General features: G+C 35.2%; 1 protein-coding gene across 1 annotated transcript in view; it reads right to left on the bottom strand.

Moving 5' to 3' along the window:
- Positions 1–7,641: 7,641 nt before the first annotated feature.
- LOC122082271 overlaps positions 7,642–11,647 on the bottom strand; it is a 24,466-nt gene continuing 20,460 nt past the window's right edge. Inside the window, exons 15-19 of the mRNA XM_042649732.1 lie at positions 9,983–10,020; positions 9,826–9,876; positions 8,583–8,750; positions 8,388–8,500; positions 7,642–8,015 (exon numbers count right to left, since the gene is read on the bottom strand). Coding sequence (XP_042505666.1) covers positions 7,892–8,015; positions 8,388–8,500; positions 8,583–8,750; positions 9,826–9,876; positions 9,983–10,020 — 494 coding nt within the window. The 3' untranslated portion in view covers positions 7,642–7,891. The remainder of the gene's footprint in view (positions 8,016–8,387; positions 8,501–8,582; positions 8,751–9,825; positions 9,877–9,982; positions 10,021–11,647) is intronic.

Genomic DNA, 11,647 nt, shown 5'->3' with positions numbered 1-11,647 from the left:
AGAGATGAGAGGTGTGATAAGGAAGGAAGGGTGGACATTTAACGGTCAGAAAAATTGCTTTCGCCATAGCAATGTCTCTTGGTCTCATCCTAGACCGAGCTTCATTATCGTCTATTTGGAATAAATGGTAGGACATACAAATCCATATATTCCAATCCAATCTCAGTAAAACTGCCACGTGGAATCAATTTAAGGTTTTTTTTTTTTTTTAATATAAAGGTTACTTTTCTTCTGATATTTCATATCTTCATTCTTTGTTTCTTCTAGAGTAGATTTGTTCAAATGTGGAAACTGGAAAGAAAAGGACAGATTAGCCTAGCCATTTTGACTTGGAGATTTTTAAACATGAAAGATAAACCATGACCGCTGGAAGGAGCAATTTTCCCATCCTTCCTAGTTCCCAAGCAGGTGTCGGTTCGGCCAAGCAGGTATCGGTTGCTGCTGACATCAATACTAATCGGTCGTATTGGTTTATATCAGACCAATTTAAGTACCCAACACAAAAAATAAATAAATAAAAATTTAAAAAATCACTTTTTGACCTTATCAGTATGATACCAACACTAGTCATCATCGATATGTATGGATTGATTCGGTCAATGTAATACCTATACCTAAATCCATGTATCTAACGGCCTATTTTAACTTTTAAAGGTGATAAATGATGAAGGATGAAATGCCCATCCTCTCACTGGTCATGCACTGTGCGATCATGCAACAAGTCAATTATCCAGCTATAGATTTCACTGACTGCCTAACAATTCAAGGCTCGCCATCGTTACTACACCGCATAGTTAATAATTGGGTTGATGTGAGTCGGGCTATAATTGAACCAACCATACCATAAATAAACCACAATTTGACATCCAACCAAATATTAATTGATCTAGCCATTTACTGTTAAATTAATCTAATTTTAAGATTTAACCAGTCAGTTTTGATCGGACCTATCGATACAGGTTAATTTTTGACAACTCAAAATCTAAGTGGCATCAAAAGGTGGTTGGTCTGCCCTGATGGCCAATTAGGTGAATCTAAGCCTCATTGAAAGGCGGTTAGACCAATCATTCAAAATGTCAAGCATTTGATTCTTATTTTTTTAACATTATCATTTGATCACGAATTGGATGAAAAGAAACTCTTTTCATCAGCATCTAGTAGGGTGTCTAAAATTGGTCCACGCCAATAAATCGGACCTGAACCAACCAGATATAAAATATATCAAGCTCATGCACCGACCAATTAATAATCAAACTTTCTCGATATAATATAGTGATCTTTTTTAGGGGCAAAAAAGGTTGTGGTGACCTTTCAAAAAAAAAAAAAAAAAGTTGTAGTGACCTACTTGAAATAGGATCTAATGGTACGGTAGCTACTGACATGGTCCGCATCTCATGTTCACAATCCTTATCTGCCGTGCAACATGGCCAAAGGGAGGTGGCAAAGTCTACAATTGTGACCCACCTATAAAAGGGTAGTATATCAATACATCTTAGATCCCATACATTTTGAATTATAACCAGTCTTAGTAAGTTTCAAATTTTTTAGATCAAAACATGTTCTAGATCGTCATAGCTAAGTATAAATCATATGGATTACCTCATGTACAGTTAAGTGGTAAATAGTAAAGCATTAATTATGATGATGCTCAGAAAAATTCTTTAAACTATGCCCGTGATTGTTCCATGTTAAAATTGAACCTGTGAATCTTCTACTACATTGATCCTATCTTTATCAACCAAGTATGCCTCTAGAGCATATAATGTGGAGATTGGATTAGTTTTCCATGAAGGCTCCACTTGTAATTCTGTGAAGATATTTATTTTCTTTCAAAAATACCCTCTAACCTTTAGAGAGAATTATTAGGGGAAAAAAACACATGCCATCAAGATTAGAACTCTCCAATGGGTACCTAAGACATTATACGTTTGGATCGTGTTCCCACGTGGGGACAGGTCTCACATCCTCCATGAGACCTATCTTTGGTGCACAGGACCCAAACTCTTAAGGAGGGTGGAGATTTGTCACCACTCATTCCATGTGGAGAAATGATCTACACTTAAACATTTGCTATAAAATATAAAATAAAAATTACATGTAAAATATATAAACTGATGAAACTTACCACACAACTACAACATGGGATCTCACCACTCTCTTCTTGCATCTCCATGCCCCTTACAAAGAAGGTGCATGCACTGATTTTATAGAATAGCCTCCACTAGGAGGAACAAAATGAACTAAACTACAAGCTCTTTTATTGGAGCTTTTCCGCTCAAAAAAGAGAAAAAAATGGATAGTTCTTGCTTAATTTTTCTTGGTAAAGCAAAAGCCATGCATAGCTATTCTGGCAGAACCTGATTAAATGAGTTATGGGTCCATACCTTCATTAGTAACTTAAGAAGTTTATACAGTCACATGGTATAATGATTACAAAAAATATTTTTCACCTCTTTCCCCTTTAAATTTCCTTAATCAAACATAGCCTACTAAAGCGTTTAGAATTCACTCAAAATTCGAAATTATGGCATCATTTGACAACGTTTTGTTTTTACATTTTCTTGTTCTCAGAAACGAAAAAACAGCCTAAAAAGTGTTTGATAAAGTTATTTTGTTTCACCCATTTCTAGAAACATAAATCAAACTTTATGTCTACTTACAATTCTAGAAACAACTTTGATGATGTATCGTCGTTTTTAGAAACGAATTGGGAGAAAAAAAATGTTGTTGTGCCTGATAAATCTGTCAACTATTTAAACCTAAAAAGAAGCAACCGAACTCTCTCTCCCTTTTGGGCATTCGATGATACTATTGGATTTTTTAGTGGTATTATGTCTGCAAAAAATGTTTTGAGAAACAAGTTTATCAAACACTAAAAAATCTGTTTTTGTTTCCGAAAATATGCAAATTCGTTTCTGTTTTTTCTAAACATATAAATGATATCAAATCGTGCCTATATCCCAGCGAGGAATTGATCCAAACTCGAATATTATAGGGTCATTTACGTGAAATTACAAGTTCCAAATGTCAAAGCACCAAGTGGGATTAAAGGGTTTCACTGGTCAGCAGCATTTACTTAAGAATGATATTGATACCGATGTTGATCCCTAAGACCATTTTCCTTACTATGGAAGAAGGGGGTCGACAATAGTGTAATAATGAGCATCTTCAAAAATCGTAGATAATTAAATGATTTAAACTCGAACTATTAAGTGAAAGGACTTACAAATATCAGGGGTAAATAATCGATGTCAGAATTGAAAAAAACTCACTTTGTTATCATATAAATATTCATTCAAAAAGCTTAAAATATTAAGTAGATAATAGGCATTTCTACCAAAAAACACAAAAGATAAAAGGCATCAAAAGTAGGGTTTTGGAAATCGGGATCAGATTGGTCATATTGGCCGAGATCAGCCGATCCCATTTCAAACTCTTACATTAGGACTTTTAAACGCAACTGATGTGAGATTATTCCTAACACCCATCTACTGTTGAATTGTTCGAAGCAACAACAGAGAGTGGGAATTACGTTCAAGCTTTGCTAAGTTATCATTTGGCCTCTTTCAGCCGTCAATGCTGGATTTTGATAAATAGTTTGAATACATATAGGTGGAAGACACCGACTAGGGGTCCTTTCCTTCCGTCCACGCTGGCCGAAAAATGTAGTTTGTCTTTTTTTGGGGTCCCACCCTTCAGGTCATAGAATATTCTATGACTGAAGGAGATTCTGTTGCCAGGTCCACAAGCACCATTGGAGTTCTTCGTCTCAGTGTTTTAGATAACAGTATCGGAATGGGTACCGGCCAGTTTCGAAATCGATATCATATTCCATGCGTCGGTGGTCTGTATCATTGTTGGAAAATCAGGTTTTGTGACCTGATTCGTCTTCTTCAAAACCTAGCAAGTCGAAGCAAGTCATAAAAAACTAAGCGAGTCATGTTCATTTCCATATTAGTATTTCTCAAGTAATCCAAATAAATAAATAATAAATTAATTAAATGAGACAAGATAGAATAAAAGTGTAGTTTTTCAAAAAAATTATGAAACTCATCATTCATGTCTCTTGGATGAGAGTGATAAAATCCGACTTGAAGATGTCATGGTCATAAATCATGTTTTTTTAATTAAAATTTAGATATATATACTCAATAGTCGATAGACTCAATACAGAAGACCTCAACCATTGGATATTTAACATCATTAGAATATATTTTAGTTGAAAACTATTCGGAAATGCCGACTCAAATTTTTTACAAGAATCGGTCATTTTGTTGTGACTCGAGCAAAACAAATGAGTCTTGAATGACTCGATATGATTTAGTGTCAGTATTGTCATTTTTTAATACAAGACAAGTCTCCATGACTTTTGACCGGGTTTCTAATCTTTTGACTAAACTTGGCCTAGTTTTCCTAGTCAAAACTTGATTTGCCAACAATGGTCTGTATTGACCATATCGAGGCCTTATCTCAAATTAATAGGATCAGCTTAATGTCCTCCGATATTGATTTCATAAGGGGGTGTTTGGTTCAGTAAATCTTTGGGATGACATTCTTTAGAATGATAATTCTTAATTTTTGGAGTTGTTTGGTTCCACTAGGATGACCCTCATAAGTGAGCATTTTATTTCCCATGAATGACCATATTACAAAGGATGTGCTCCAAATCTGAGTTTAAGTGAGTTTACCTCAACACTTAAACTCAGATTTGAGCAACCTTTTTACCACCTAGTATAAAAGGAGAAAGCGGAAAGATGTTCTCTACGGAAGCCAATATCTCAACCCGTGAGAAACATGTACTAGCCTTAAGGCAACCAAACGATTTTTAAAAAAGAAACATAATTCAAAAGAATGTCTATCAAAAGATTGACATTCATATCCGATACATACACCATTTGATTTCTTGAACCAAACACCCCCTAAAGCCCCCGCTTACCCATGACTTGTGTTGAGGGCGGCTTGTGTTGTGCCATCATTTTGGATTCCCGATCGATTTTGGCACTAGTAAAATGGGGCGAATGTCCCAGATCTGAATCAACTATTTGATCATCAACACGGGACCAATTCTTCATTATCCAGATGATTTGGGAGTTGGGGCAGCCCATGCGTGACCCAGCAAACTACTTACTCGTTTAATGGCTTTCACGTAGCCCAAATTTGAGGGACTCAGTGAGTGGCAATGAGGATATTTGAATCCTCACTGCCTCCCCCCACTGAAGATTTTTGTGCAAATTTCAAAGGCTCAACCAGACCCCCTAGTTTATTATTGATCCACGAAAATGAAATTTAAATTTGGGCTCTATCGGTGCCAATTAAGGGTGTGTGTTGGTTTGGTTTCGGTGTATATGGTATGATTTGGTTTGATTCACATTTTATTGGTTGAAATCAAAACTGAACTATTTACTAAAGAGTTACACTTTCGGAAATCAGAAGCGCTTAATAAATGGTTCCGGTTTTACGGTTTTTAAACAATGTCAATTTTACAATTTTACATGCTTTTGATTGCGATTTAATCCATACAGTTTCTAAACGATTAGCAACTTGTTTGCTAGTTTATTCGCATGCCTACTAAAATTTGTTTTTGTTAAATAAACTTCAATGAGCAATGAGGTATTGAACGGGCAAGATTTTAACTACATTTCTTCTTCCCTAAAAAACTCATCTCGTTATGTTTATATGAAACTCATTATTTGGTAAGTCATATACAATTTAAACGGGTTAATTTTGACAATGTAAACAATATGGTTTTGACAATGTTAATTCAATTTGAAACCACAGGCTACACGGTTAAAATCAAATCGAACCGTTTAATTAATCAATCTAAAAATTGAAAACAGAACCGAATCATTTACTAAATGATTCACAATTTCGATATAGATGACTTGGTTTAATTTTGGTAAATGATTTCGATTTCAAATTCACATCTTTAGTGCCAATCCCAATAATCTCTTCTATCATGAGATAAAACCCTCTGATTGGACTGATAAAGAGTTTGAGTTAATGACAAACCCAGATTATCTTCACCATTGATTGAAATAAAACGTTATCCTATATGCATGGTTTAAAGTATCGGTATGTATCGTATCGTATCGGCCAATACGTATCTGTATTGATCCTAACCGATATGATACTAACCGATACGATACATGAAATTTTTAAAATCCTTTTGTATCGATACGTATCTTATGATAACACCGATACACCACCGATACGCACCGATACTTGCCGATACGTACTGATACTTTATGAAAAATTCAAAATTGAAGTGAAATGTACATTTCAGCATGTATCAGTACGTATCGATATGTATCAATACATATCGATGCGTATTGATATGTATCGATCGATACACACCGATACGTACCAATACGATCATAAAATGGCCAAAATGGGTAATTTTTTAGAAAAACACAATTTTTTGAGGTGTTTTTGTTCAAAAGTTGTTGCCAACCATTTTTCTCTCTAACTAAAGTGGAAATCAAGGTTGGGAACAAGGATTTTACATTTATGGGACAACTACAAATCTTGGATTCTTAGTGCGATACTCTCAATTTACTATTTATACATAATACATGTTATATATAAATTTTTTTAACTATTTTTTTATGCAAAAGTGTATAAAAAAATGTTTCCTATCCATTTATATACGTATCTTAACATATCTCCGATACGATACGATACCTTCGATATGTATCTTAATTTTGACTGACCGATACGACGACCGATACCAATACTTTAATCCTTGCCTATATGTAACTGAAAAAACTGCATAAAAAATTCCTTCACCACATGATCTCATCGTTTTCCCCTATTGTTGACAGATTCTACTCAAATCAGCAGCACCGATTCAATAAATTCTGAGTTTAAAATCCTTGCTTGTACCCTGAAAATATTAGGGTTTTTTTTTTTTTTTAAGAAAAAAAAGATCAATTAAAGGAGATAATAAACCTAGGTGAGTGCAGAGTTGAGGTTCTTTGTAATGTATAGTTGTATACCACTAACAACAAATTCAATAAGGGGGGAAAACCCCGACAGGATTAACGATTCATATCCTTTCAGTCCTATTCGTCTTCCCCCTTTGGAAACCCTCCAGTGTCCGGACCAGTGCCTGATGTATACCACTCAAGGATTTAGTATTGATATCTTAGCCGATATCAATATATATCGTTTTTTTATTGATACCGTACCAGTGTATATCAAAAACTTTGACCTTTTTTTTTTTTTTTAAAAAAGGAAATACTATTTCTTTATTGATTTACCCCTGAGATGATAGAAGTAAACGATCCACCCACATCGATCAGATATCCAATACCAATACAGCCAATATGATACCGATATTTAAAACCATGAATTGCCACTAGCTTACCAAAATATGGCAGCATGTCCAACCCTCTCCAGTCTTATTCAAAATCATATTAGTTATTCGCAGTAAACTATGCATGTCTTTCCTCAGTAAGAGCAACACAAGACGACCCCAAGTCTCTATCCTCTTCCCTTATTACCAAGTGTAGAAACCCCGACTCCCCAAGTCAATAACACCTCTCCCTCTCCCTCTCCCTCTCCCTCTCCCTCTCACTCTCAATCTCGATATCGGAGATCGACAGATTATCAAACTGCCCCATCACCCTTCCATCTATCAAATTCTCAAACTGACCACATAATTATGATAAATTATTGCCAAAATTACATTTTCTAATTTATTACAAAAGGAGCCGCAGAGTCACTCACCTCTACCCAATCAAATTTATTCTGATGGGTCATGCACTAATTTCATGCCCCGACCCATCTCATCCTGAGGTCCAACTGCCAGAGGATGCAATACCAGCTTCCACCACCAAGTTAGTAGTAACAGCAGTGGGGAAAGGAACAATAAACAAGGTTTCATCAATGATCAGTTATTTCCATAGACCCACTTCTCTTCGTTGCTTGTGAAACTAACCAATTCCTCTGGCTTGAACCAAAGATTGATTTCGTCCTTGGCAGTTTCAGGGCCATCACTCCCGTGGATGATGTTTCTGCATGCAAAAGTAGAATTAGGTTTCACCGAAAAGCAGGGCCAAGTAAAAGCTTTGTAGATCCACTGTATAACACTATAACTTGAAGGAAGCTCCAAGGCAATCGAAAAGGCTAACCATACAGACTTCTAACAGAATTTCCATGATGAAGCTCAACAAAAAAACCATTGGGTAGGTAATGCAGGGATAGATCAAGATAGGACTCCATGATGTAATTTGGAATGACCAAGGGCATTAATTCTAACAATGTGCTAATAAAATAAATTTCAACGGCAGTAGAACTTGAAAAATTATATTTTAAATATTTGAACAATTTAACAAGTAAAAAAGTGACTAAAGGAAGACAAATAATTCTAGTTCAGAAAGAGATACCTTCCAACAACTACCGCAAGATCACCTCTAATGGTCCCTGGCTCGGATTTTTGTGGATCTGTAGCTCCAATAAGTTTACGACCATATTTAATGACTCCCTCTCCTTCCCAAACCTGAAAGAGATAAGATTATGGAGTTTTGCTTCGCTCACAAACAACCATAGAACAAGGACAGTTGAGTTTTCGATTTTCTGACCATGGCAAGGACAGGGCCAGAGCTGAGAAAGTCACAAAGGCCATTAAAGAAAGGTCTTTCCTTAAGGTCATGGTAATGCTTCTGGGCAAATTCCTTGGAAGGGACCACCAACTTAATAGCCACAAGCTTAAACCCTTTCCTCTCAAAGCGTGATAAAATTTCTGAAATCTGGGGAAAGACAAAAAGAATGTGAATCAAGCTTTCTCCATAATTTTTTTCCAACGGAAGAAAAATAAGTGTATAACAAGGCATTGATCCCCACTACAAAGAATAGACTGTACAAAACCACTTCATACTTGAGTATGTAATAAATATAACGATGATCCCTTCAGATTCTTGCGTCTACAGCAAGATGTTCATTAAGAATCTCCAAATTGGTTTGTTATCACTAGTCTAAAGAAACAGAGACAGTGCATAAATAAAATGCTTGAAGAAATCAGAAAAATCTTCAGTAAATAACCATGACAAATGTAAGTGAGCTAAATATAATATCCATATATAAAAGAAAACTATCTACTTGGTACATCTGTCAGATCCGTCAAAAACATAATCCTACAATTTCCTACCTCTATCGCCCCTGTTAAAGAATCTTGGCCATTGAAGCTATAAAATCACCAAAACACCAAAAGAATACCTAAAGGGTGTGATTTTGGTGCACTATTTTTTTCCACTAGCATGCTACAACCACCCTAAATTATAAGGGATAATAGGTATGCTTTTAAGTGAGTTTCTAACACACACAGATCTTTTGGGTACTTCTGATCCTTGAAAAATCCAGTCGCTAAATAGTTTCAAAAGGGGTTAAGAGACAGGTTCCCATTTTCTATGGATTTAGTAACGACGAAGAAAAAAAAGTAGATAACTTAGATAGCATCATTTTTTTCAATATCTACTCTGAAACTAATTTAAAATTATGTGTAGCCATACAGTTATTATATTTCATGTATAACACACTCCATATTTATTAATTGTGTTATTTTATTTAAAAATATTTTATACCTTACCATCACAATTTTTTTAAAGCTAATAACATCATCAAAATTCAGAAATCTGAATCTTAACAGGTCTAGATCTAGATGTTTCAAGTTTGGATATTCAGACAGATTTTGATCCATTCACATCATAGATATTGCTGGATAATGGAACCACATCATGAGCCACTCCAATTTAGAACAAGTGGTCAATGATAAGCAGGTAAGGCCAGGCATTACAAGGACAAGTTTAAAAGTGAGAACTAGCTTACCAGTCCCCGCTGCACTCCATCAGGTTTAATGGCAATAAAAGTACGTTCCATCTGAATCAAGAAAAAGAGCAATATTACCAACATAAGGACGATGAGTAAATTGCAAAAATAACAGTTTATATAATCAAACAGAAAGGTACAGGACAAATTAAAGTACCTCGGCAGCATGTGCCTCCTGATCCTGGAGCATATAAACTAGGGGAAGAATTTAAAAAAAAATGGAGAATCAGAATCCACGTTGAAAAGCATAGAGAATGGATCCCCATGAATTAATAAAAAAAACATATATATTTAACAAAATAAGAAGTTTCTAAATGACATCATCGACGTAAAATCCCATGGCAATATGGTTGCAATAGAGACAAGACCTTAAGGGTATTTACTAATGCGAAAATCAGAAAAAGGAGAAGAAAATAAACTAGTTTATATGCTCCTGCTCCTGGAGCATGTAAACTAGAGCTAAAAAAAAATTAAGAGAATCAGAACTAACATTGAAATGAACACATAACTTGTATCCCCATAAATTTACTTAAAAAAGGATATATTTATTCAAAATACATCATGCAAGTAAATCCCATGACAATATGTTTTTGCTATAGAGACGTGACCTTAAGGGTATTGCTCCAAACAGATATCCAACATGTACAAACAAACACAACGTGCAAGAAATTTACCACAGGTTTTTGGCCCAAGTTAAGATAAAACAAGGAAGTGCTAAAATACATTTAAAATGCATGCAGTCCCCAGATGTGCTCAAAGGTGTGTCAAGTACAGTTTTTATTAGCTAGCCACCATATTTCCTCTCTTATAAAGGGATGACAACTTCCAAAATGCACAAGGACATATTTTGTATTTTTTAGAATACGAGCCCATACATTTATTGTATGACCTCACAAGATGACTCCAAGACACTCTTTCATTCTTTTCATTTAGGCTGTGTTTGGTAGCCAAGAGAAGAAATGAAAAGAAAAAAGAATCTAGAAAAGAGAAGAAAAGAAAAGAATATAAATGAAATGCTAAGAAAAAAAAAAATATATATATATATATATATATGTATGTTTGGCTACCATCAAAAGGAAAGAAAAGAAAAGTTTTTATATTTTCTTGTGTTTTAGGCAAGATTTTTTTTTATTTTTTATTTTTTTTTTTTACAGCAAAAGAAAACTTCACCATTCCCAAGGTGAATTTTGAAATTCAAAAAATAATCTTCTATTGGATCAGGACATGCCAAGCACAAAGAGAATTTCTTAAACCAAGAAAAAAGTATAAAAATTGTACCGTTTTCTTTTCTTTTCTTTTGTTCTCTTGGCTACCAAACACAACCTTAACTTCTTGTTTTATGGTCCATATTGGGAAGTCGTGCAAGTGTGTGTGTGTGTGTGTGTGTGTGTGTGTGTGTGTGTGTGTGTGTGAGAGAGAGAGAGAGAGAGAGAGAGAGAGAGAGAGAGAGAGAGACTCATGGGAGAGAGGGGGCTCAAATCTACAAATTACAATGCCATGAAAGGATCAGTTTGAAGGTTTTGATCAATGCAGGCAACACGATGGCAGCAGACAAGATAGCAATATCATATCGGGAGAAGTCTAGATTAGCATTCAATACTAGAATGCAACCCACGCCTTTTCTTTTCAACCCGTTACAATGCATCATGTAATTGTTGTAGAAGAGGTTGCGAACACCCAATGCTATAACTTTAACAGGGGCTAGGGCCCTCTTCCTTTATCCGCAACTTCATCAAGTCACTACCATCATATTTTGCCTACTCATACCTTTTACATTAAGACATCATATCCTTTCTTGCTCTGAAAAGGTCACAGGAAAAAA

The sequence above is a fragment of the Macadamia integrifolia genome, chromosome 6, assembly GCF_013358625.1.
Source record: "Macadamia integrifolia cultivar HAES 741 chromosome 6, SCU_Mint_v3, whole genome shotgun sequence".
Taxonomy (NCBI): Eukaryota; Viridiplantae; Streptophyta; class Magnoliopsida; order Proteales; family Proteaceae; genus Macadamia; species Macadamia integrifolia.
Note: the sequence above shows the minus strand (reverse complement) of the source record. Positions and strands in the feature narration are given on the sequence as shown.